This window comes from Mobula hypostoma, chromosome 22 (genome assembly GCF_963921235.1).
Source record: "Mobula hypostoma chromosome 22, sMobHyp1.1, whole genome shotgun sequence".
In the NCBI taxonomy this organism is placed as follows: Eukaryota; Metazoa; Chordata; class Chondrichthyes; order Myliobatiformes; family Myliobatidae; genus Mobula; species Mobula hypostoma.
Window position 1 is genome coordinate 10,698,284 of NC_086118.1, and position 26,593 is coordinate 10,724,876.

The 26,593-nt window shown below is 39.4% G+C and overlaps 1 protein-coding gene across 1 annotated transcript in view; it reads left to right on the forward strand.

The window, feature by feature from the left end:
• Window positions 1-26,593, forward strand: part of LOC134336622 (protein phosphatase 1 regulatory subunit 7-like) — a 170,862-nt gene that overhangs the window by 21,867 nt on the left and 122,402 nt on the right. Inside the window, exons 3-5 of the mRNA XM_063030965.1 lie at window positions 10,437-10,557; window positions 11,586-11,672; window positions 12,763-12,893. Of these exons, the coding sequence (XP_062887035.1) occupies window positions 10,437-10,557; window positions 11,586-11,672; window positions 12,763-12,893 (339 nt within the window). The remainder of the gene's footprint in view (window positions 1-10,436; window positions 10,558-11,585; window positions 11,673-12,762; window positions 12,894-26,593) is intronic.

Sequence of the window (26,593 nt, forward strand, 5' to 3'; positions counted from 1 at the left end):
ATGCATCCTGAAATACTTTTCTTTGCAAACATGCACGAAAACAGAGAAGTGCCCCAAAGAATGAATGACAGTTAAACATGAGAACCCCAAATCCCCCCCCCCAGTTCCTCACCCTACCATGCGTAAGCGGCTGCAAGCAATGATCCCCCTCCCCCCACCAGCAAAAAAAGGCACATTGGTGCCATCACCAAGCCCAAGTGTGTGCTAAGCAATAGCAAAGACACAGACTAAAGTTACCCCGAAAACTTCGCATTTCATCCGACATTCGACAAAGCACAGGTTCTCTCTCTTCCTGGCAAGGGAGAGGGAGGTGCCCCCCATTTTCACAGCAAGCTGGAGACATAACAACAAACCGCTGGTTTACGATTTAAAAGTTGTTGTTTGCTTTTTTGAGCTCTGTGTTTGAAGATCGCAAAGACCTCGGGTCTTCGGACCCACAGTGAAAGATTTTCTGGCCTACCCGACGACACACGAGTCTCCTGCCATGACGCTGACCCTCGATCCGCCCGTCTCCAGAGCCCCGAGATCTTAGGCTTCCAAACACGATCAAGACTCTCAGGCCAAACCCTTGGCATGTCAAATAACGGCCAGTTGTGGAACCCCGGGAATGGGTCCCACTCCCGCAAAGAACCGAAGCCTGCGTGTAACTCCAGCTCAGGGTCTTCAAAATAACCCTAAAAGGGAAAAATAAAGATATTAAAGGTGGAAATAGAAGCAACACACATAAAAGTTGCTGGTGAATGCAGCAAGCCAGGCAGCATCTCTAGGAAGAGGTACAGTAAAGGTGGAAATAGAGCTGTTTTCAAAGATGCAAGCAGAAGAGTCGCTGTTATGAAGGAGACTTAATTTTGGAAGAGACATGCGCCAATGAAGTACATAATAATGGATATAATTAAGAATCCAATAGAGAGAAGAGTGTTTAGATTGAAAATCAAGAAGTACAATTACATTGGATGAAGCTACACAACAATGAAGGGTAAAATCAATTAGTGGGACAGGTCTATACATCTGGTATAAGTGGTATTGTAGGCCATTGTGTAAATCAGGCTATTAGATTTAACAAGATAATATGATAAACATGGAGAACTTTAATAGACATATAAAATTAGCAATAATTGTGTAGAGGATATATGGATGCAGTGCATAAGAAATAGTTTTTTTTAGATTGGTATGTTGAGGGATCAGGGAACAGACTAATAATCTGCATTGATAAAGAGTCAGTTAATAATCTACTCGGTAAAGGGCTTTTTTGAAAGGGCAATCATAATTTAATGGAAATTTTTGATCAAGAATGAAAGTGATTTAGTTTCATCTGATACCATATCTTAAGTATAAACAAGCTACAAAGATATGAAATGCTTTTGATAGATTTGGAAAATACAATAAACATATAACAAACAAGCAATGGTTAATAATTTTTTTAAGTCCATAGTTAACAACACATATTCCTTCAAGCCAGAAAATTTTGACAGGAAAATTGGTCTAGCTGTGGCTAATGAGAAGTAAATGCTATTATTAGATCAAAGGAAAAGGCTTATAATGTTGCCAAGAAAGCATTAAGACTGAGGATTGGAAACATTTAAGAGATAAGGAAAGGAATCGTAGAACATGTGAGTAAATTAATGAGAAACATAAAGCAGACAATAAAAGCTTCTATGGGAAAGATTAGCTGAATGTAATGTGGATTCCATAAAGTCAGTGAGAGAAGAAATTATATCAGGGAAGACGGGGAGCCTGAAGATGCTAGGGAAATTACACAAATATTTTGTGTTTTTCTTCACACTTTCAAGATTTGGTGGAGATCAAAGGTATAAAGTAACTGATGACCAGAAAAGAATTGCTGTTTGTAAAAAAATAAGTACTGTATTGGAGAGATTAATTAGTGTTCAATGCCAATAATTCTCTGAAACCTGACAGGCTGAAAGTTTTGAAAGAGTATCTATGGAGCTAGTCAATGCAGAGATTTCAAATTCCATAGTTTTTGATTGTCTCTGAGGAACTGAACATTAGCAACTATAAATTCACTATTTAAACAAGGAAAGAGAGAGAAAGTATGGTTAAGTCACCCTGACATCAGGTATAAGGAAAATTCTAAAATCTATTAAGAAAGGGAAAATATTAGTGGGATTGGGCAGAGTCAGCATGCATTTATGAAAGAGAAATCATATTTGACAAATCTATTAGGTTTTTTAATGTTATTAATAGGATAGGTGAGGAGGAAATTATGTACTTTAAGGAAGCCTTTGATTAGGTGCCATTTAAGCTTATTAAACTAGTAGAATACATGGTATTGATAGGCTGCAGACGATTGAGGATTTATTAATGTATGGAAAACAGAGTAAAAATAAATGAACAATTTATTTTGTTTACTCACTTGTTTCTATGATGAAGAGGACAGCCATTCAACCCATTGGGTCCAGACTGGCTGTCAATAGGAACTGGTGGGGTACTGCAGGGATCTGAGTTGGTCACTTCCCTTTTACAATGTATTTGAGAAATTAGCATCATGGCATTGAGGGTATTGTATCCAAGTTTGCTGCTAATACAAAATTGTCTGTCTGATTGTGAGGAGGATGCAGAGTGGCTTGAGTTGGACGTGGACAGATTTAGATAATTGGCATAAGGAATTATAATGTGGAAATAAATAAGGTCATATACTTCAGCAGAAAGGAATCCAAAAGTAGAGTATTTTTAAATAGAGAGGGATTGAAGGATATTGTGCATCATGTTTAACATGCATCTACACCAAGCATTTAGGAAAGCAAATAGCTTATTGGTCTTTATTCCAGAAGGATTTGAGTATAAGAATAAAGGATATAATTAGTTACTGCAGTTGCAATGTGCACTGGTGAAACTGCAAGTGGAATATTGTGTAAGAATCATAATCAGAGTCAGGTTTATTAACACCAGCATGTGATGTGAAATTTGTTAATTTAGCAACAGCAGTTCAATGCAATACATAATATAGCAGAAAAAAACATAATAATAATAATAAATAAACAAGTAAATCAATTACATATATTGAATAGATTTTTTAAAAATGCAAAAATAGAAATACTGTATATTTTTAAAAAAGTGTGGTAGTGTCCAAAGATTCAATGTCCATTTAGGGATCAGATAGCGGAGGGGAAGAAGCTGTTCCTGAATCACTGAGTGTGTGCCTTCAGGCTTCTGTACCTCCTACCTGATGGTAACAGTGAGAAAAGGGCGTGCCCTGGGTGCTGAGGTCCTTAATAATGGACACTTCCTTTCCGAGACACCACTCCCTAAAGACGTCCTGAGTACTTTGTAGGCTAGTACCCAAGATGGAGCTGACTAGATTTAAAACCTTCTGCAGCTTCTTTCAGTCCTGTGTAGTAGCAACCCGTCCCACGTTACAATGATAGAAGCTTTTAAGTGTATTTTTTGACATGCCAAATCTCATCAAACTCCTAATAAAGTATAGCTGCTGTCTTGCCTTCTTTATAACTACATCAATATGTTGGGACCAAGTTAGATCCTCAGAGATCTTGACACCTGGGAACTTGAAACAGCTTACTCCACTTCTGATCCCTCTATGAGGATTGGTATGTGTTCCCTCGTCGTTCCCTTCCTGAGGCCCACAATCAGTTCTTTCGTTCTACTGACATTGAGTGCCAGGTTGTTGCTGCAGCACCACTCCACTAGTTGGCATATCTCACTCCTGTACACCCTCTCGTCACCACCTGAGATTTACCGACAATGGTTGTATCGTCAGAAAATTTATAGATGGTATTTGAGCTATGCCTAGCCACGCAGTCATGTGTATATAAAGAGTTGAGCAGTGGGCTAAGCACACACCCCCGAGGTGCGCCAGTGTTGATCGTCAGCAAGGAGGATATGTTATCACCAATCCACACATATTGTGGTCTTCTGGTTAGGAAGTCAAGGATCCAATTGCAGAGGGAGGTACTAAGGCCAAGGTTCTGCAGCTTCTCAATCAGGTTTGTAGAAATGATGGTATTAAATGCTGAGCTATAGTCGATGAACAGCTTCCTGAAGTAGGTGTTTGTGTTGTCCAGTTGGTCTAATAATCTTGATTTATTTACGTGTTAGAGGGAATGCAACAAAAACTAAGCTTTGATCTATGAGGGTAGGTCGTGTAGTATAGTACTATTCTCTGAGTTTAGTTGATTGAGAATTGCATCGCAAAGCAGATGCAGAGTTGTTGTTTCTTTTGGTCAGGCTGTTTGGAACCTGGGATCAGCCAATCCAGACTAAGATGAGAAGACCCTTTCTCTCCCCAAAGAATTATGAATCTTTGGAATTCTCTAATGCAGATGGCTGTGAAGATTTAGTTATGCAGTACATTCAAGGCAGAAATTGATAGTTGTTTGGATTGCAATAACGTGCAATTGTTCTAAAAGATCAGCCATAATCTCTTGAATAGTGGAGCAGTTTCAGAGGGCCAAACAGCCTATTCTCACTTCCTATCAAGGAAGATGGGTTATTTAAATTCAGTAAGCTAAATAATTCTGGATAGATCAGCAGTATCATGAATGATGATCACAAATCACCAGACTTTCATATCTTAGAATTTCCATGTTTTAAAATTTTGTTTCAATTTGTTTTTTGACTTTGTTATAAAGAGTCGAATTGGCACACAGATATGAGATAACTTCTTTGTTATCACTGTTAATTTGCAGACACACACACCAGACAGGCCAGTTATCAAAATATTTACTTTGTATAACTATGATCTACATTAAATTGCAGGATGAACTTAAAATAGTGCTAGGTTGTTGATAAAACAGAACAAATTGCAAAAGAGCATTTTTTTTAGTTCACAGTGCAATTTGTAAATGTCCATAGTCATTATTTCTCAGGGAGATGGGGTAGGGGTAACATCTTAAATTGGGTAAGCATTCTTTAATGAAACATTTTATTCCTGCTCATGATGTTAGTGTGGTTGCAGCTGAGAACTGGCTGCTCTTTGTTCCTCAGCCATTATTCTTTATTGAGAACTGGGGAATGATCAGCATGATGAAGGTAGTGGAGAGGTGCTAGGTCTGCGTTGCTCTCTTTCACACCTGCGCTGGAGGAAGTTTTACTTGGCCTGATTTAGCCCTAGAAGATGGCATTGTGGGTCTTCAACTGATAAGTCAAAAAGTCCAACACCTGCTCTCTGATGCAATGTCTGATGCAGAGTACTTTGTGCACTCTACTCTTGTGCTGCTATTCCCATCTTTCTGATTTTACTCTCGCCTGATCTGGCTGGATTCTAAAACAGAGTCAGTGAGTGGAATAGCACTCGACACAGATACCCTTGGCTAAAATATACGCAGTAGAGGCTTAATATTGTGAACAATCCAATTTTCCCAAAGTCATAACTGGGCATAGCTGAGAGTGGGACAGATTACACAGACATCGCTATCTAAAAGTATTTGCAAAGAATTTCTGCTCACTTACATTAGAATTGTTTTGCTATTCTAACTACCTTGTGGAGTAGTCTCACCCCATTGGAGATAGTCCCTTTGTTCTACCCATTGCTGTCCCCAAATTCTTTGTTTTCAGAGTCAGAATCAGAATTAATATCACTGGCATATGTCGTGAAATTTGTTAACTTTACGGCAGCAGTACAATGAAATACATGATAAATAAAAATAGATTAAAAATGAGTTACATTAAGTATACATTTGTCTATTAAATAGTTAAGTTAAAATAAGTAATGCAAATGACAAATAAACAAAGTAGTGAGGTTCATTTAGGTTCATTGAGTTCATTCATGGGTTCATTTAGCAGTCAGATGGCAGAGGGGAAGAAGCTGTTCCTGAATCGCTAGGTATGTGCCTTCAGGCTTCTGTATCTCCTTCCCAATGGTAACAGTCTGAAGAGGGCATGTCCTGGGTGGTGGGGTCCTTAATGATGGACGCCACCTTCCTAAGGTACCACTCCTTGAAGGTGTCTCGGATACTACAGAGGCTAGTATCCATGATGGAGATGACTAATTTCACAAGTTTCTGCAACTTATTTTGATATTGGGCAGTAGCCCCCCCCCCCCCATACCAGGTGGTGATGCAGTCAGTCAGAATGCTCTCCATAGTACATTTGTAGAAGTTTTGAGTGTTTTAGTTGATAAACCAAATCTTCTCAAGTTCCTAATGAAATATAGCCATTGCCTTCTTTATAGCTGCATCAATATGTTGCATCCAGGGTAGGTTCTCAGAGATATTGACACCCAGGAACTTGAAATTGCTCATTCTCTCCACTTCTGATCTCCCATGAGGATTGGTTTGTGTTCCCTCATCATGCCCATCCTGAAGTCCACAATCAGCTGTTTGGTCTTGCTGACGTTGGATGTAAGTTTGTTGCTGTGACACCACTCAACTAACTGGTATATCTCACTCCTGTATGCCCTTTCATCACCAGCAAATCCCGCCAACAATGGTTGCATTATCAGCAAATTTATAGATGCAGTTTGAGCTATGTCTAGCCACACAAACTTGGGTATAGAGAGAGTGGAGAACACATCCCTGTGGAGTGCCAGTGTTAATTGTCAGCGAGGTAGAGATGTTATTTTCAATCTGCACAAATCTTGGTCTTCCGGTTAGGAAATTGAGGATCCAGTTGCAGAGGGAGGTACAATGGTCTAGGTTCTGTATCTTTTTGATCAGGTCATTTGGAATGATAGTGTTAAATGCTGAGCTGTAGTCAATAAACAACATCCTGACACAGGTATTTGCATCGTCCAGGTGATCCAAGGCTGCTTGGACAGCCATTGAGATCGTGTCAGATGTAGGCCTGTTGTGGTGATAGACAAATTGTAGTGGGTCGGGATCCTTCCTGAGATAGGTGTTGATTCTAGCCATGACCAACCTTTCAAATCATTTCATCGGGATGCAACTCAACGCTACTCTTCTTGGGCATCGGTATAATTGTTGCCCTTTTGAAACTGGTGGAAATTTCTGACTGCAGCAGTGAGAGACTGAAAATATCTTTGAATTTTCCTGCCAGTTGGTTGGCACAGGTTTTCAGAGCCTTATCAGGTACTCCACCAGGGCCAGCCGCCTTGCAAGGGTTCACCCTCTTGATAAACAGCCTGACATCAGACTCCAAGACAGATTACAGGGTCACCGGATGCTGCAGGGATCCTCATAGCTGTGACTTTATTCTCCCTTTCAAAGTGAGCATAAAAGACATTGAGCTCATCTGGTAGTGAAGCAACGTTGCCACTCATGATGTTGGATTTTGCTTTGTAGGAAGTAATTGCCTGCAATCCCTGCCAGAGTTGACGTGCATCTGATGTCGCCGCCAAGCTCTCCCAGAATTGTTCCTTAGCCCTTGAAATAGCCCTCTATAATTCATATCTGACTTTCTTATACAGACTTGGATCACCAGACTTAAATGCCACAGACCTAACCCTCAACAGACCAGGAACCTCCTGGTTCATCCACAGCTTTTGGTTTGGGAATGTACAGTAAGTTTTTCGTAGGCAAACACTCATCCACACAGGTTTTCATGAAGTTGGTGACAACTGTGGCATACTCATCCAGGCTTGAAGCTGACTCCCTGATCACAATCCAGTCCACTGATTCAAAGCAGTCCTGTAAGCACTCCCAGGTCCATACCTATTTGGTTCTCACTACTAGTGCTGCAGTCTTCAGTCTCCTCATACTCAGGGAGTAGAAGTACAGCCAGGTGATCAGACTTACCAAAGTGTGGGGGTAGAATTGCATGGTAGACACTCTTGAACTTAGTGTAACAGTGATCCAGTGTGTTATTTCTGCTGGTGATTTGTTGATAATAATTATTTAGTGACTTTATCAAGCTTGTTTTCTATCTTTTCCAGTTCTTTCTCATTTTTGGTGAAGGGTCCCAGACATGAAATGTTGTGTTGCCCTTTTCACAGATGCTGTTTGACCTGTTCAGTGTTTGCAGCAAGCTTTTACTTGACCTTGGTACAGAAAGATTTCCAGAATCTGATTGCTTGGATGTAAGGCATCCACAACTATGTGATGAAGAGCAGCTTTGTGTTCACTATATAAATACCATGATAATTTTGAGCAATATAAGGAGTGATAGCCCTATCCAGCCTGCTGAAGTTGCCTTAACTTCAGATAGCAGTGGTTAGAAGTGTAGCTTTAAAATTGTACTTTGCCACAATTCCAAATTTATAATTATCAAGAGCATTTTTTTTCTCTCTGACTCTCAATGTTTACAGTGATCAAGGTCTTTAAGACTTTTCTGACCTGCAAAACTTCATGCAGCTTTCACAGCTGGCTATTCTACACCTCCAAGCTAGATCTCTGTAAAAGCTAACAAAATACTTTGAATGCTTATAATTTTCAGCATTATTTGCAAAGTAAGAAAAAATATTAAAACTTAAGTTATTAAAAGTTGTTGGGATAGTTCTTGCTGTCTGTGGCTAGTGGTTCTGAAAGGTGGTGCATCCGTCATTACACTTTGTCCCTGGATGCCATTTGGAGTTGACCAATCAAGTCTAGTTCTGGTTCCCTATTATTATACCTGTACCAGGAAATTGTGACTTAGGTATGCAGCAGGTCTTACCTGGTGTAGGACCTGAAAACCTGTGATTTTAAAGAGAATTCTAGGGCTTTAAATTACAAATAAATGGGTAGGTAAAATTATTTTAAGTTATTTTAGTTTAATGTTTTGATTGTGCGTTTTAATTAAAAATGTAACTTAAATTAATGCTTTCATTTTACTTTTAAAAGAAAATACTCTTTGGATCCTATAGGCTTGAAATAAGTGGCTGTTTAACAGATAACAAATCTCTAGCCCCTCTTTGCCTTCTATAAGGCCTCAGGTGGTGCAGTGTGGAGGCCTCTCTTACATTGGTTCTTCACGTTGCACCTTCTCATTGGGCTGGGGTGAATGTGGGTAATATGGGAGCAACACAGACAAAATCCTGGAGGAACTCAGCAGGTTAAGCAACTTTTATGGAGGGGGGTATAAGCAGTCAATGTTTCGGGCTGTGAGTCTTCATCAGGACTGGAAGGGGAGGGGGAAGGAGTCAAAATAAATAGGTGAAGGGAGGGGATAGAATAAAACTGACAGATGATAGGTGAGAACAGGTGAAGGGAAGGGAAGTGGGTGGGGGGGATGAAGTAAGGTGATAGGTAGAAGAGGCAAGGGGCTGAAGAGGAAGGAATCTAATAAGAGAGGACAGTGGACCATAGGAGAAAGTGAAGGAGTAGGGGCACCAGAAGTAGGTGATGAGTAGGTGAGGAGAAGAGGAGGAATAAGAGAAAAAGCCAGAATGGGGAGTGACAAAGGGAGAGAAGAGAGAGAAATTGATGTTCGTGCCATCAGGTTGGAGGTTACCCAGTTGGAATATGAGCTGTTGCTAATCCAACAAGAGGGTAGCCTTGTTGTGATTGTAGAGGATTGTATTGATTGTATTCCCATGTCAGAATGGGAATAGAATAAAATTAGAAATAGAATTATAATGGATGGCCACCAGCAAATCCCACCTTCTGTGGTGGACGCAGCAAAGGTTTTTGATGGAAAAATAATAGGCATCTGTTAGTCTCATGAGACCATGGATTTGCACTTTGGAAAGTTTCCAGGGCGCAGGCCTGGGCAAGGTTGTATGGAGACCAGCAGTTGCCCATGCTGCAAGTCTCCCCTCTCCACGCCACCGATGTTGTCCAAGGGAAGGGCATTGGGACCTATACAGCTTGGCACCGGTGTCATCGCAGAGCAATGTGTGGTTAAGTGCCTTGCTCAAGGACTCACACGCTGGCTCAAACTAGCGACCTTCAAATCACTAGATGAACGCCTTAACCACTTGGCCACGCGCCAACACTGATGGAAAAATAATATGGCAATATATGGTAAAATTGTTGTGAGTGGCATTTCCAGGTGGAAGACTGGATTCTGAATCATTTTAAAATTATTAAAAATAAGTTAAACACTAAAAAGCACCTAAGACAATCAAATATATGTAACCTATCTCAATTAATAACGAAATAATGTAAAATACCTGAAATTTAATTCTTTTCCTTGTACTCATGTCCTTTCAATCAAAATGAGAGGAGTTGCTGAATGTGCACCCATTCAGATGAGCTTAGTGGGAAAATATCTAAATGTAGCATTGGGTAACTGCATGAAGCTGATGTGATGTCACTGGTTTCCACAGGGAGTCCAACTTTAACATGCATTAGGAATGACTGCCGCAAGGAGCTCCCCACAAATTCAAGACTTCTTTCTGCATTGATGAAAATGTCTATTGGAAATAATTTGATTTGCCATTTTGGTCCTCTTTGTAAAAGAAGATAGTCAGGCCTGAAGTATAGTTTTGTAGTAATTGGCTATGTCTTTACTCTTCAAGAGCGAGTAAAGGTGGAAATGTGAAGGTCAAAAAATAGAATTCATGGTCAATTATATTGTCTTTCAATTTCTATTTGTAATTAGCTTTAAAGTTAATGTTGATGTATCTCTTATGTATTCCCAAGAAACCAGACCAATATGAAAAGAATACACAGCGCTCAGGCTTCAAGATCAACCCGTCCAGGAACAAAACCCGCTTCTGTAAAAGAAGTTATGGTAACCAATAAGAAGACTCCAAAAGGCCAGGTTCGTGGAAGGATAAAATAGCAACTTCCAAACATTATTATTGATTTTGTGCCGGTTACAGTATCTGCATCTACCTGGAGTGGTCCCACACATAAATGACCATACAATACTCAACGTGATTGGATTATTTTCCCCTACCATGATACTAGAGTGACCCCACCTCTGGTAGATCTGCCTTGCTGATGGGACCAGACCTGCCCAGAAACTGGAATGAAGGAATCTGATACAACTGTGTCAGGTTACTGCTTGATTAGTTTGCCTTACAGTCTCCAATCACTTACCCCTCCCCCTCCCCGCTCCCGAGGTCTTGACTGGATTCAGTAAGTAGCTTGATGCAAAGTGACATTCCAATTTTACACTTTCTCCTGTTTAGACAAGGTAAAATTGTGAAACTTATTTTACTGAGGGGCATTAATAAACCTGAAAAACTGGGTTATCTGGTAAGGTCATCATTACTAGCACTTGCTGTTTTTTTCAAATTTCATATTATTAACTGAACCTATATTCCACAGTTATCCTGGTGGGCTTTGAACTCATGCTTCCCATTTGTTAATCAAGCCTCTACATAACTAATTTCATATCTTATTCTACTATATGCACCATAAATTGTTTGAATATCTTGTGGGCACATTCTTTGACAGATGGCTGCTTTTGGCTTTCTTTTCAAAGCCAATTATAGTAGACAGAAAATTCTAGCTATATGGTTGTCTAATTCTTTCCTTCCAACTAATGCATTCTAACAGCTGTTATCCCTCCAGGCTCTTCTTATCAGCAATGCGAAGAACATCTGCTTCTGAGTGAGGTTGCCAATTAGGATGCTTTCATAGTTTCAGATACACAAATGCTGTAATTCCCCAATCCCATTTCACTTACAGTCCTTGTAGATGTATGTTGGGAAAACCTTTAGTCAATGTATATGTATTCTAAACCCAAAATGAAAGATCTGTGTTTCATTTTTTATACCTAGATGTTTACTCAAGTGAAAAGAATGATGGTCAATTGACCAATCTTGAATTTGTTTTCCAAAGTTTTCAATAAACCAAACGAGTGGATGTGGGAACAATACATTAGATCTACATGGAAAAGGAATTAAGAAGATAGAAAAGTTTGAAATCGTAAGCGTTCACTATGCATTTATTAACCATGACTGCTTATGAATTAAGTTTTAACTTTAGAAAATGGTTACAGATTTTTGCACCAATTTTATAAGATTTTTCAAATTTCATTGTGTAAGCCTTTTCTAAGGTAAGACTTCAGTGGTCCATGTAAACACTGGTTACAATTCACGTTACCAGACTTAGTGGTGGCGAAAACATAGTCTTTCCAAATACCTCATCATTCATAAGTTGAATGTGTATTAAACAATTACACAAATTAAACAAGTATATCCTTGTGTATTAAACAATTCTGAATTGTTCTTTAGGTAAATTGTTGTCTCTCCTTTTGGAATATTTTGGATACTAATGGTTAATAAAAAGTAATCAACTGAACCTGCCAAAATGTGATGAACTTAGAGTTGTAAAATTAATGACTTCCTTTCCCTAATTATTAAGAAAAAATGGACAATAATATTAAACCAAGGGACGAGAATGGTGGTGCTAATATTACTGTATTTATTATTGGAAAAGTAAAATTTTGATGAAGCATTCAGCAGATCAGACAGCACATGTGGAATGAGAAAATTAGTGTTTCAGGTTGGTGATCTTTTGTTGGTAGTGAAGTACAGAAGACTTTTTGGCACAGCATAATTGAGCATTGTTCTACAATAGCAGGATGTGTTTTGTCAATTCCTTATATAGAGATCATGCCTTGGTGTTTTTTGCAAGGCATATTTTACTATCTTTAGGAACATTGAAAGAATGTTCCTGGAGAAAGCAATGCTGCAGTAATCTTTATTTCATAAGAAATGCATCTTCACATTTTCCTCTCCTTTGCATGTTAGTTGTTTATTTTTTTTTACTAGCATTCTGTATCAAGCAGCCATAAACATTTAAAGCTTTTTATGCCTTTGTTCTGCAACATATAATAATTCTGAAATTCCTGTTTATTTAAATAAAGTTAATGTAGACTGGAAGGAGGTTAATGTGAATAAGTTTTTAATCTACCCATGTTGGAAAAATTTCAGTTCTGTTTTCTCAAAACATGCTCTGGTGAAGAAATTTAACTATGCCACGTACTGAAATCCTGCTGTTTATTTTATTGCAGTTGAAGGGAACAAAGATTTTGGACCTTTCCTGCAATTCCATAGAAGAAATTGAGAATTTGGATAATAAATGTGAAATAATAGAACTTAAACTATATGGTAATAACATCAGACAAATCAACAATTTAGACAGGTAGGTGTCAGTAAGCATCAACTTGTTGCAAGATGTATGCTTTTATAATTTATTTTGAACTTTTAATAGTCTAAGTTGGATTTTTCAGGTGAAACATTTGACCTGCTATGTTGTGTCTTCAAATATTTAAAGGCAGCTTAAGTATACTGCATTTTAATGATGTCTGTGTTCAAATTAGGATGCATTTGATTTATATAGTTGTTGACAACAGGACCCAAGGCAATTGGCTTTAGTTAGTCAAGAGATTTCTGTGAATCCCATAAAAATACTGCATTTCATATTCCAGTTACATGCTTTTTGGATATTTAAAAGGCCATAGGCATAGCTCAGTTTTACTGATAACTAATAGCTCAGTTTTCTAATTCATTCCAATAAAATGATCCTATTGTAGGAACTGATAGTTAGAACTATGGGAATGCTTTTATTGGAAGGTTTCACATATTTTTGATCATATTTTATTGTAAAGCCTAGATGTTTTACTAATATGGCAGGTCATTTGATCATACTGGAAATGTATTGCTATCTCTGGCTATATCTCTTGACTTTTGCAATTTTAGCTTCAGAAGGTGGAGAATTTCCATCAAGTAAACAGAGATTCACTATGGTTCAACTTTAGTGGAGGAGTGGAGATTTGCCCCAACCTTGGATAAAGAAGGCTGCTATTTACTTTGCTGAAGAAATTACTTATTTGGCTTTGAAAATCATATTATGCTCATGATGCCATTTGGATGCTCCAGCAATAGATCCTGATAATTCTTGCCAAGGTTTTCTCTACTAGTCTTAAAGTACTGGGCATTAAAGGAAAATTGTGAAGTCATATGAGAAGTGGGGCAGAAACTCTTTATCTTGATTTTTAAAATTGTCTTTATGTTTTCTCCAATATGGCCCGTGAGTCTGACATCAGTAGTGGGAAAGTTATTCATAGGTATTCTAAGGGACCAGATATATAAGTATTTGGATAGACATGTAAGTATAAGGATAGTCAGCATGGCTTTGTGCATGGTAGGTCATGTCTAACCAATCTTATAGAGTTTTTGAATTAACAGGAAAGTTGATGAAGGCAAGGCAATGGATGTTGTCTACATGGACAAGGCATTTGACCAGGTCCTGCATGGGAGGTTGGTCAAAAAGGTACAGTCATGCAGCATTCAGGGTGAGGTAGTAAATTAGATTAGACAGTGGCTTTGTGGGAGAAGTCAGAGAGTGGTAGTAGATGGTTGCCTTTATGACTGGAAGCCCGTGACTACTGGTGTGCTGCAAGGGTCGGTGCTGGGTCTTTTGTTGTATGCCATCTACATCAATGATCTGGATGATAACGTGGTCAACTGGATCGGCAAGTTTGCGGATGATACCAAGATGGGCATGTAGTGGACAGCAAAGGAGGCTATCATGGCTTGCAGAGGGACTTGCATCAACTGGAAATTGGACTGCAGATTGGCAGATGGAATTTAACACAAACAAGTGTGAGATTTTGCACTTTGGTAGGACCAACCAGGGTACACAGTGAACAGCAGGGCACTGAGGAGTGTGGTAGAACAAAGGGAATTGATAATACTGGTCCATAATTAGTTGAAAGTGGCTTCATAGGTAGATAGGGTCATAAAGAAAGCTTTTTGAACACTGGCCTTCATAAATCAATGTGTTGAGTACAGGAGATGGAATGTTATGTTGAGGTTATACAAGATGTTGGTGAGCCTAATTTGGAATACTGTGTGCAGTTTTGGTCACCTACCTACAGGAAAGATGTAAACAAGGTTGAAAGAGTACAGAGAAAATTTACAGGGATGTTGCTGGGTCTGGAGGACCTGAGTTATAAGGAAAGATTGAACAGGTTAGTGCTGTATTCCTTAGAACTTAGAAGACTGAGAGGAGATTTGATAGAGATGTACAAAATTATGAGGGTATAGATAGGGTTAGTGCAAGTAGGTTTTTCCCACTGAAGTTGGGTAGGACTACAACCAAGTATCATGGGTTAAGGGTGAAAAGTTTAAGGGGAACATGAGGAGAAACTTCTTCACTCAGAGTGCTGTGAGAATGTGGAATGAGCTGCCAGCACAATTGGTGCATGTGAGCTTGATGTCAATGTTTAAGAGAAGTTTGGATAGGTACATGGATGGTAGGAGTATGGAGGGCTTTGGTCCTGATTCAGGTCGATGGGAGTAGGTAGTTTAAATGGTTTTGGCATGAACTAGATGGGCTGAAGGGCCTTTTTCTGTGATGTACTTCTCTGTAATTCTGTGACTCTATGTGGGGAGGTGTATTTTGAATGTTTGGGAATTCAGGGAAATGGCAAGCAGTGACTTGATAGAGCCCATTTTTCAAACAGGGTTCTGCCTGTGGTCATCCGAGAAATACTGAAAACTTCTGGGCAAAATTATGTGCAGTGGATTCTGCTTAGTTGGGCCATCTGCTAATGAGGGCAACTGCTTATTTGGGATGAGAGGAGATCTTATAGATACATAAAAAATTATGAAAGGGATAGATAAGATAGGAGCAGGAAAGTTGTTTCCACTGGTAGGTGAGACTAGAACTGGAGGACATAGCCTCAAGATTTCAGGGAGTAAATTTAGGTCAGAGATGAGGAGGAACCACTTTTCCCAAAGAGTGGTGATTCTGTGGAATTTTCTGCCCAATGGAGCATTGGAGGCTACCTCAGTAAGTGTACTTAAGACAAGTTTGGATAGATTTTTGCATAGAAGAAGAATTAAGGGTTATGGGGAAAAGGCAGGTAGGTGAAGATGAGTCCGTGGTCAGATTAGCCATAATCTTATTGGATGGCGGAGCAGGCTCAAAGGGCCAGATGGCCTATTCCTGCTTTTATTTTTTATGTTCTTATGTTAACTCTTAAAGAACAAAAACAAATCAAGAAAATAGCCAGGATTTCCTTTGTTTATTTGGGAACACTATGCCATTTAATTGGGACAGGAGACATTTTCTAACTAGTGTCAGTCACTTGCATGTCATCTGACCATTAGACACCACACTATGCTTACAACGAACAGTTTTTGAGTAGTTTCACTTGCATGTTTGTGTTCAAAAACAGTAACTTTTGTCACTGATAGTTGACAAGTAATAAACAGTAAGACAATTCAGAACTAGTTTGCTCATGGCGATTTCAAGCATTCAAGCTTGGAGATGGCAGGCGCAGTGGGGAGTGAAAATGAAACCATTTCACTACTTCAGCTATGAAGAATTTGAAGGTATCAACAATCAACTTGAATGTTACAATTAAAATGAAGTTTTGGAGGGTGCAATAATTGTTTGCATTGTTTGAAGGCAGTCCATTATCTGTACTAGGTGTCTGCACTGATTTTGTTCATTTCAAAAGTTTCAAAGGTACATTTAATGTCTGAGAAATGTATACAACCTGAAATTATTTTTCTTCCTAAACATTCACGAAAACAGAGTAGTGCCCCAAAGAATGAATGACAGTTAAATGTTAGAACCCCAAAACCTCCCCAGGTCTCCCCACCCATGCATAAGCAACAGCAAAGCAAAGATTCCCCTCTCCCCCACCAGCAAAAAAAGCATCTGCACCCTCCACTGAGCACTCAAGCGTGCAGCAAAGCATCAGTAAAGACACAGACTTGCAGTACCCCATAGACTACTCATTCACCGGGTAATTCGACATAACACAGGCCCTCTCTCTCCCTCGTAAGGGAAAAAGAGGTGTCTAGTTTCACAGTGAGAAGGGAGACATAACAAATAACCAGCTGATTCATGATGTTAAAAATCTGTTGCTTTGTTTTTTCCGAGCTCTGTGCCCAAAGAACTCAGGTCTCTGGGCATGCAGCCAGCAGCCAGCTTGCTGCTTTCAATCTTCCGTGTACTCCCACGACACACTAGTTTCCTGCACAGGCACCGACCTCGAGTTCGCCCACCTCCAGAGCCACAAAATCTCGGAACCCTGAAGGTGCGCTAGTCTTCTAGGCTGTGTCCTTGGTATATCGAATAGTGGCCAGTCGTGAGACCCTGAGAGCGTGTCCCATTCTGGCAAAGAACCGAAGTTAGTGTGTAACTCCAGGTCAGGGTCTTCAAAAGGACCCTGAAAGGGAAAAATAGAGATACTAAAGATAGAAATAGAGTTGTTCCCGAAGATACAAGCAAAGGAGTTGCTCTTAGGTGCCATCGTCCTCCTAAGCTCCACCCTTAAATTTACAATCAATCAAAAGAACATGTTAGCATACACTGAATGAATTCCTCTGTTGATAACCCTGAGGAAGTAGTTCACAGTTTTATAGTACTGTAGCTATTTTGATACTACTATCTAATTCTAATTTATTCTGTATTTCATTTAAATACATAATTTTTTTACTCAGTTAAACAGTAGTTTGCCTTTTTTCATATACCTTTTAAAATATTTCCATGAAACATTGGCTAATTGGGACAGCTGCTTAACTGGGCCAAAATATACTGGTCCTGCTGTGTCCCAATTAACCGGAATCCACTGTGCAATAAATTTAGGATTGAAGGGGAGGGGGCAGAAAGCTTTGTAACATTGTTACTGTTTTCTTCCCACTTCTGTGTCTTTTATTACCCAACTTAATGATAATTTAATCAGAATACTCTTCATCAAGGGATTAGAGGTGGAAAGGATCAGTAACTTGAAACTCCGTGATGTAATCATTTCAGAGGATCTGCCCAGGGTCTAGCATATAAGGGCCATTACAGAAAAAGCACGGCAATGCTTCTACTTTCTTAGCAGTTCTCCAAGATTTGGCATGTCTCCTAAAGTTTTGACAGACTTCTATAGATGCATGTTGGAGAGTTTACTGACTGGTTGCATTACGGCCTGGTATGAAAGCACCAATGCTCATGAACAGAAAAGCCTACACGAAGTAGTGGATACAGCCAAGTCCATCACAGGTAAAGCCCTCCCCACCACTGAGTACATAAACAAGGAGCACTGTTGCAGGAAAGCAGCATCCATCATCAAGGACCCCTACCATCCAAGCCATTGCCTGTTATCACTGCTGCCATCAGGAAGGAAGTAGAGGAGCCTTAGGTCCTATACCACCAGGTTCAGGAACAGTCATTACCCCTCGACCATCAGGCTCCAGAACCAAAGTGATTAGCTTTGCTCACTCCAACACTGAACTAATTTCACAACCTATGGACTCACTTTCAAGGAGTTCTCAGTATTTATTACTTTCTCGTTTTTTTTAACTTTTGTATATGCACAATTTGTTGTCTTTTGCATATTGGTTTTAGGTCCGTCTTGTGTGCAGTCTTTCATTGATTCTTTGTTTTATTTTGTATTTATTATGAACGTCCACAAGAAAATGAATCTCAATGTAGTATATGGTGACATGTGGCTAGGGTGGTGAAGAAAGCTTTTGGTATGCTGGCCTTTATTAATCAGAGCATTGAGTGTAGGAGGTGGGATGTAATGTTGAAATTGTATAGGGCATTGGTAAGGCCAAATTTGGAGTATTGTGTACAGTTCTGGTCACTGAATTATAGGAAAGATGTCAATAAAATTGAGAGAGTACAGAGGAGGTTTACTAAAATGTTGCCTGGGTTTCATCTCCTAAGTTACAGAGAAAGGTTGAACAAGTTAGGTCTTTATTCTTTGGAGCATAGAAGGTTGAGAGGGGACTTGATAGAGGTGTTTAAAGTTATGAGGGGGATTGATAGAGTTGACGTGGATAGGCTTTTTCCATTGAGAGTGGGGAAGCTTCAAACAAGAGGACATGAGTTGAGAGTTAAAGGACAAAAGTTTAGGGGTAACATGAGGGGGAACTTCTTTACTCAGAGAGTGGTGGCTGTGTGGAATGAGCTTCCAGCAGAAGTGGTTGAGGCAGGTTCGATGTTGTCGTTTAAAGTTAAATTGGATAGATATATGGACAGGAAAGGAATGGAGGGTTATGGGCTGAGTGCAGGTCGGTGGGACTAGGTGAGAGTAAGAGTTCAGCACAGACTAGAAGGGCCAAGATGGCCTGTTTCCGTGCTGTAATTGTTATATGGTTATGTGGTTATATGTACTGTGATCATTTACTTTGAGCTTATAGATGTTTTGATAAGGGACCCACCCAGTGCATTATCCAAGTTAGTACTTCCATAAATGAACCAATCCTTCATATTTTCTATTTTTTTGCTTTTTACAAAATTTGCATCACATGAATTGATCTGTTGTAAGTTTGTATCTTGCACTTTTATATCACTTTCATTAAAAGTTTACAGAGAGAATAATATTCAGGGGATGTTTCATTCACTCTATTGAACTTGGAAATGCTTGAAAGGATTTGTAGAGAGAGAGGTACATTGTGATAGCAATGATTCTCCATTAGATTCCTTGTTAGTACAGCCTCCTGCGAGTATCTCTGGGTGATAAAATTATCCCAAAGCTCAAATATTAAAAAAATGCTAGAAGCATTCACACAAGATCGCAAAGATTGATAAAAATTATTTATTAACCTAGAAACATTTATTGTGTATACAACTGTTTGTAATTGGACATATTGTGAATCATCTTTTCTTGCCAATTTTCCTGAAGACTCATTCCACATTCACTTATGTCCCCAAAAATGGTCAATGTCCATATATGAGGTTAGGCAGTTTAGCCACGTACAGCTTTGAACCTGAGCTTGATTTGGCTGTTAAGTCTATGTCACAAGTGAGAACATGAAGAGGCTTGGCTGAGTATGTTTTTCACTGATTTTCACTAGAATGGGCAAACAAGTTATTTTGATTATTTCTCTTTAGTTCAGGGTTAAAAATAAATCTTATGTTACCAATGCTGTTGCAGCGGGGTACAACTGTACATTGGGAAGCAAACCTGGTAGCCATTGTGTGATTTTCTAAGTGTGCTATTGCTTGGTGCCTTGACCTTCTAGGTCATGGTGAGCTCTCAATTAAACAGTGTTGTTGCTTGGAATGCTTGTTATTCTCTCTGTGGAAGATTTTATAACTTCTGGGATGCAGTAAGTTACAGAAAATAAAACAAAGTATTTGTAGTGACACTTAAAAATGTAGAAGAGTTCAGAATGTATTTTTTAATACATAGATCACAAAGTATCTAATAAAAGTTACAACATGAACCCATTGTTAATATTTGTTAGGGTAGGAGAGCATGAACAAATAGTTTCTTAATTAAGGGACTAAATTTATCAAAACAATATTGGAAACATATTTTGACCAGGATTATCACAGGGTGAAAAAAAGATTGAATTGGATTAAATCTGTTCTAGCAGATTTGTGAAGAGAACTGATATAATTGGGAAAGTAATATATTGTCTTAGGTTGTTCAGTTAGTCAAGAGATTTTTGTGAATCCCATAAAAATACTGCATTTCGTATTCCAGTTACATGCTTTTTGGGTATTTAAAAGGCCATAGGTATAGCTCAGTTATACTGATAACTGATAGCTCAGTTTTCTAAATCAGTGAAAGATTTAAAGCTTAAGATATTAGAGCAAAAATAAGACATAATGTCCTTTGAAACCTATTTAGCTATTCATTGAAATCACAACTGATCTGCTACCTCCACCTTTCTTTCCAATCCTCATATACCATGGTTCCTCTAGTCCAAAAATATTCTGTTTGGGTTTGTAACTGAAATCTGAGATAAATAGCTCCAAAGATCTGTAACCCTCTGAGTGAAGAATTTTCTCCTTTTCCTCTGCAAAATGGACAACTTTTAATCCTGTAGCTATTCTCCTAAATCTAGTCAGCCAGAGGAAGCAACTAACAACAGGAATTCTGCAGATGCTGGAAATTCAAGCAACACACATCAAAGTTGCTGGTGAACGCAGCAGGCCAAGCAGCATCTATAGGAAGAGGCGCAGTCGACGTTTCAGGCCGAGACCCTTCGGCAACTTCCTGTTTCTTGTTATTGAATCTGTACACGATAATCCTACTTATTTTCTCTTTATAGAACAACTCACTAATCCTAAGAACTTAACTAAAGAATTTACTTTTCAAATACCTCTAAACTAAATGTATCCTTCCTTGGGAAAGAAGACCACATTTACCGAGACTATTCTACATGTGGTCTCACTAGATCACTACACAATTGCAGCAAAACCTCCATAATCTTGTGCTTGTATCTCCCCAGCCCATGGGGAAAGAGAATGGATTCACACTATCTATGCACCTCATGATTTTATATGCAGTACAATAATAAGATCATCCATCAGTTTCCTACACGCCAAAGAATAAAGTCCTAGTCTGTCCACCCTTTCCCTCTAGTTATGTCCCTCATTTACAAATTTCTATAGTTATAAGGTGGGGAGTGTTCTGACTGGTTGCAGCACTGCCTCGTGTGAAGCCTCCAATGTACAGGATCACAGGAGGTATCAACTCTGCCAACTCCATAACAGGCACAACCTACCCACCATCATGGATGTCTTCAAGAGGCAGTACTTCAAGAAGATGGCATCCATCACTAAGGGCCCTCACTATCTGGAACATGCTCTCTTGTTTTTTCTACCATTAGGGAGGATGTACAGAAGCCTGAAGATCCACATTCAGTGATCTCTGCCATCCAAATTCTGAACTCCTGACTAATTTATTTTTGTAATTTAATTTTTTAATGATTGTACACTCGACTGCTGCCTTAAAACAACAAACTTCATGCCATTCTGATTTTGAGTACCTCCTCTGCTGTAATGCAGACTATCCCCAAGACATCCTACCTACTAATTATTCCCCTTATAAAGAATAACTTTCCTTGATAAATAACCTTGCACACCCTCAAATTAGATTCCATTTCGTTCACTTAAGGAAATGCTTTGCATTATCCATAAACTTAGCTTTGTATCATCAGAAAATTTTCACATGTTGCATTCAATCTTTTCATCTAACTCCTTAAAAATTTGTTGCACGCAATTGGTAAATGTATGCCAACTAGAAATTGTCTCACTTATTCCTAATGCTTAATACCTAATTCTAACTTAATCTCCATGTTTTGACTAACATATTCATACTAAGTTCATAAGCTTTATTTTGTGCAACAATTCTTGAGATGCCTTTTAAAAATCTAGTTACAGGTCCTTCCTAGTTTTATGACAGGGCTCCATTTCTGTGCACTTGTAATTGAACAGTTTGTAAGTTAGAAATGTGGCTGCAAACTGACTTTCGACAAGGCAGAGGATGCCTGCACCCAGCAAGTCCATCCCATTAGTCTCTCAAAGAACCTTGTGGCCACCATACAGGACTTCCAGGAGTTTGTAAGCTGGGGAAGGTCTATATGTTGATCAAGGAGTTCTTTACTGTCCTTGTAGACATGTTAAAATGTTATCTAGCACCCAAGGCATTGGGTACAACTGAATTGGCTCTATACAGGAGGAAGCCTTCCCATAAAATGCTATGCTAACCTAGGGTGCACAAGGAAGCCATGGATTTGAAACCAGGTATTTGAAGAGGTCAGAGAGTCCAAAATGAGTTGAGGGACAAGACTCAGAAAATCAGCTGACTGCATTTGTTTGTTGGAGAAGCAGTAAGGCACTTTAGGGCTGTGATTGGTGTATTGAGAATGGGGAGGGGGTGTCATTTCATTGCAGATTCATAATGATCATCCATATTTGCACAAACAATGAAATAGGGTGGGAGGGGGAGTGTGATTCAGAGTCCTTGAGCTAAAGTTTATTGAGTGGCACGGACTTGCCGCTACCTCTAGTCTCTACCAATTGACACATGCTACTTTTCTGACACAGTACTTGTTCTGACACCCCTATTTGTCCTTCTAATAGTTATAGTTAATAAAGTTAAATATATATTAGTAGTTGCATTGCTTAAATCACTGTCTTAGATCAAAGCGTGAAAAAGGTAATACTCACTCACTATTCATCTACATGATTTCCATAAGACCATAAGACCATAAGACAAAGGAGCAGATGTCGGCCATTTGGCCCATCAAGTCTGCTCCGCCATTTTTTCATTAGCTGATCCATTCTCCCATTTAGTCCCACTCCCCCGCCTTCTCACCATAACCTTTGATGCCCTGGCTACTCAGATACCTATCAATCTCTGCCTTAAATACACCCAATGACTTGACCTCCACTGCTGCCCGTGGCAACAAATACTATCGATTCACCACCCTCTGACTAAAAACATTTCTTTGCATTTCTGTTCTGAATGGGCGCCCTTCAATACTTAAGTCATGCCCTCTCGTACTAGACTCCCCCATCATGGGAAACAACTTTGCCACATCTACTCTGTCCATGCCTTTCAACATGCGAAATGTTTCTATGAGGTCTCCCCTCATTCTTCTAAACTCCAAGGAATACAATCCAAGAGCGGACAAACGTTCCTCATATGTTAACCCTCTCATTCCCAGAATCATTCTAGTGAATCTTCTCTGTACCCTCTCCAACGTCAGCACATCCTTTCTTAAATAAGAAGACCAAAACTGCCCACAGTACTCCAAGTGAGGTCTCAGCAGCGCCTTATAGAGCCTCAACATCACATCCCAGCTCCTATACTCTATTCCTCTAGAAATGAATGCCAACATTGCATTCGCCTTCTTCACCACCAACTCAACCTGGAGGTTAACCTTCAGGGTATCCTGTACGAGGACTCCCAAGTCCCGTTGCATCTCAGAACTTTGAATTCTTTCCCCATTTAAATAATAGTCTGCCGGTTTATTTCTTCTGCCAAAGTGCATAACCATACACTTTCCAACATTGTATTTCATTTGCCACTTCCTTGCCCATTCTTCCAATCTATCCAAGTCTCTCTGCAGACTCTCCGTTTCCTCAGCACTATCTTCGTATCATCAGCAAACTTAGCCACAAAGCCATATATTCCATAATCCAAATCGTTGATGTACAATGTAAAAAGAAGCAGCCCCAATACGGACCCCTGTGGAACACCACTGGTAACCGGCAGCCAACCAGAATAGGATCCCTTTATTCCCACTCTCTGTTTCCTGTCAATCAGCCAACGCTCTATCCACGTATGTAACTTTCCCGTAATTCCATGGGCTCTTATCTTGTTAAGCAGCCTCATGTGTGGCACCTTGTCAAAGGCCTTCTGAAAATCCAAATATACAACATCCACTGCATCTCCCTTGTCTAGCCAACTGGTAATTTCCTCAAAAAATTGTCAGAGGTTTGTCAGGCAGGATTTTCCTTTGAGGAATCCATGCTGAGTTCTGCCTATCTTGTCATATGCCTCCAGGTACTCTGTAACCTCATCCTTGACAATCGACTCCAACAACTTCCCAACCACCGATGTTAAGCTAACAGATCTATAATTTCCGTTTTGCTTCCATGCCCCCTTCTTAAATAGCGGAGTGACATTTGCAATCTTCCAGTCCTCTGGAACCATGCCAGAATCTACCGACTTTTGAAAGATCATCGCTAATGCCTCCATAATCTCCACAGCTACTTCCTTCAGAACACGCGGGTGCATTCCATCTGGTCCGGGAGATTTATCTACCTTTAGACTATTCAGCTTTCTGACTACTTTCTCTGTTGTAATTGTGACTGCGCACACTTCTCTTCCCTGCCACCCTTGAGTGTCCAGTATACTGCTGATGTCTTCCTCAGCGAAGACTGATGCAAAATACTCGTTCAGTTCCTCTGCCATCTTCTTATCTCCCATTACAATTTCTCCAGCATCATTTTCTATCGGTCCTATATCTACTCTCCCCTGTCTTTTACTCTTTATATACTTGAAAAAGCTTTTAGTATCCTCTTTGATATTATTTGCTAGCTTCCTTTCATAGTTAATCTTTTCCCTCTTAATGACCTTCTTAGTTTCCTTTTGTAAGGTTTTAAAAACTTCCCAATCCTCAGTCTTCCCACTAATTTTTGCTTCCTTGTATGCCCTCTCCTTTGCTTTAACTTTGGCTTTGACTTCTCTTGTCAACCACGGTTGCATCCTTTTTCCATTCGAAAATTTCTTCATTTTTGGAATATACCTGTCTTGCACCTTCCTCACTTCTCGCATCAACTCCAGCCACTGCTGCTCTGCCGTCCTTCCTGCCAGTGTCCCTTTCCAGTCAACTTTGGCCAGTTCCTCTCTCATGCCACTGTAATTTTCTTTACTCCACGGAAATACCGACACATCAGATTTCGGCTTCTCTTTTTCAAATTTCACAGTGAACTCAATCATGTTATGATCACTGCCTCCTAAGGGTTCCTTCACCTCAATCTCTCTAATCACCTCCGGTTCATTACACAATACCCAATCCAGTACAACCGATCCCCTAGTGGGCTCAACAACAAGCTGTTCTAAAAAGCCATCTCACAGACATTCTACAAAATATGGATGATCGTCTATATCTCGTCTTTTTTTATAGTGAACTCCATTATTTTTTTTTTTGTTCTCTGGCTGGACCTTTAATGATGCTTTGCTCACTGGCTTTTAATCTTTCTCTTTCCTCCTCTTATGCCTACTGTACTGATCTGTTGTTCCTTTTGTAGCGACCAACAGAAGCAACCCCTTTTCTCTCTTGCTGTCATTTTAATTCCTGGTGTTTTTTCAGTCAATCTAACAAATTTAATTCTTTATCCCTGCTCTTCTGAACAGGAGTATGTACATAGAGTGAAGCAGGAATAATTAATGATCTCATAGTAAAGGATCCACCAGGGAGGAGTAATCTTAACATGATGGAATTTGTTTTCAATTTGAGAGTGAAAATCCTGAAACTAATACCAAACAAAATGAATACAATTACAAAGATATAAAGATCAATCTAGCTAAAATGTATTGGGAAAATAGAGTCATGTTAAATTGTAGAGAAGCAATGGCAGACGTTCTGTAATTTTCAACATACTATGTATCTGTTCCAATCACAAATATTATACAAGAAGGTTGATCCATCTGTGGCTACTGAAGAAAGTTAAAGGTGTTTTTTTTAGAGGAAGAGAGTGTGAGGGTAAAGATTAGTCACAGAGAAAATTAGACTGGAGAGTTAATAGTAGGAAGTAAGTCAATGGCAGAGACTTTGGAGAAAAGGAAGATTCTCTTCAAGGTAGAAAATCCAAGGACAAAAGAGGATGATTAACCATCGTCAGTAGGAAAAATCAGGATAAAGGGGTGACTTTTCGTGCCACATTGTCACCAAGGGAATACCCCAAAGGTAAGCTCTAAATTAATGAAATAAAGAGACAAAGTGCGTTGTAGCTATATTTGCTGGTGAGTGTTAGTGGATAAAGGAATTGGTAGATGAAATATAGTTTTTGAAAAGGTGAGGCTGCTTATATTGGTAGGAAGAAAGAATACAACAAAGTGGGATTAAAGGTGCTACATGGTATGTGGCTATGCATATCTTTGTACATCAAAGCTGTAACATGGAGATACAGCAAAAAAGTAGGAAGACACGTGGAATGAATAATTGCGAAGGAGATGAAGTACTAATCTAGGAAGTTTTACTACAGCTCTATAGGATTTAGTTGACATCAAATCTGTATGTAATTGTATGTAATTGTATGTAAATGTAATAAGAAAATTTAATAAATTGAGTGGTCTTTCCATCATGCCTCTGAAGTGGCCTCACCGAGCACTATCAAGATAGCTCTATCAAGATAATCTCAGGGTATTGAGGGAGGGGCAGTTTGCTTTCCCAGCATTCAATATATTGGGAAAAACAAGCAGAGAAAATATCACATAGATACGAGGAAATCTGCAGATGCTGGAAATTCAAGCGACAGACTTGAATTAGTCCTGATGAAGGGTCCCGGCCCAAAGCGTCGACTGTACCTCTTCCTGTAGATGCTGCCTGGCCTGCTGCATTCACCAGCATTTTTTGTGT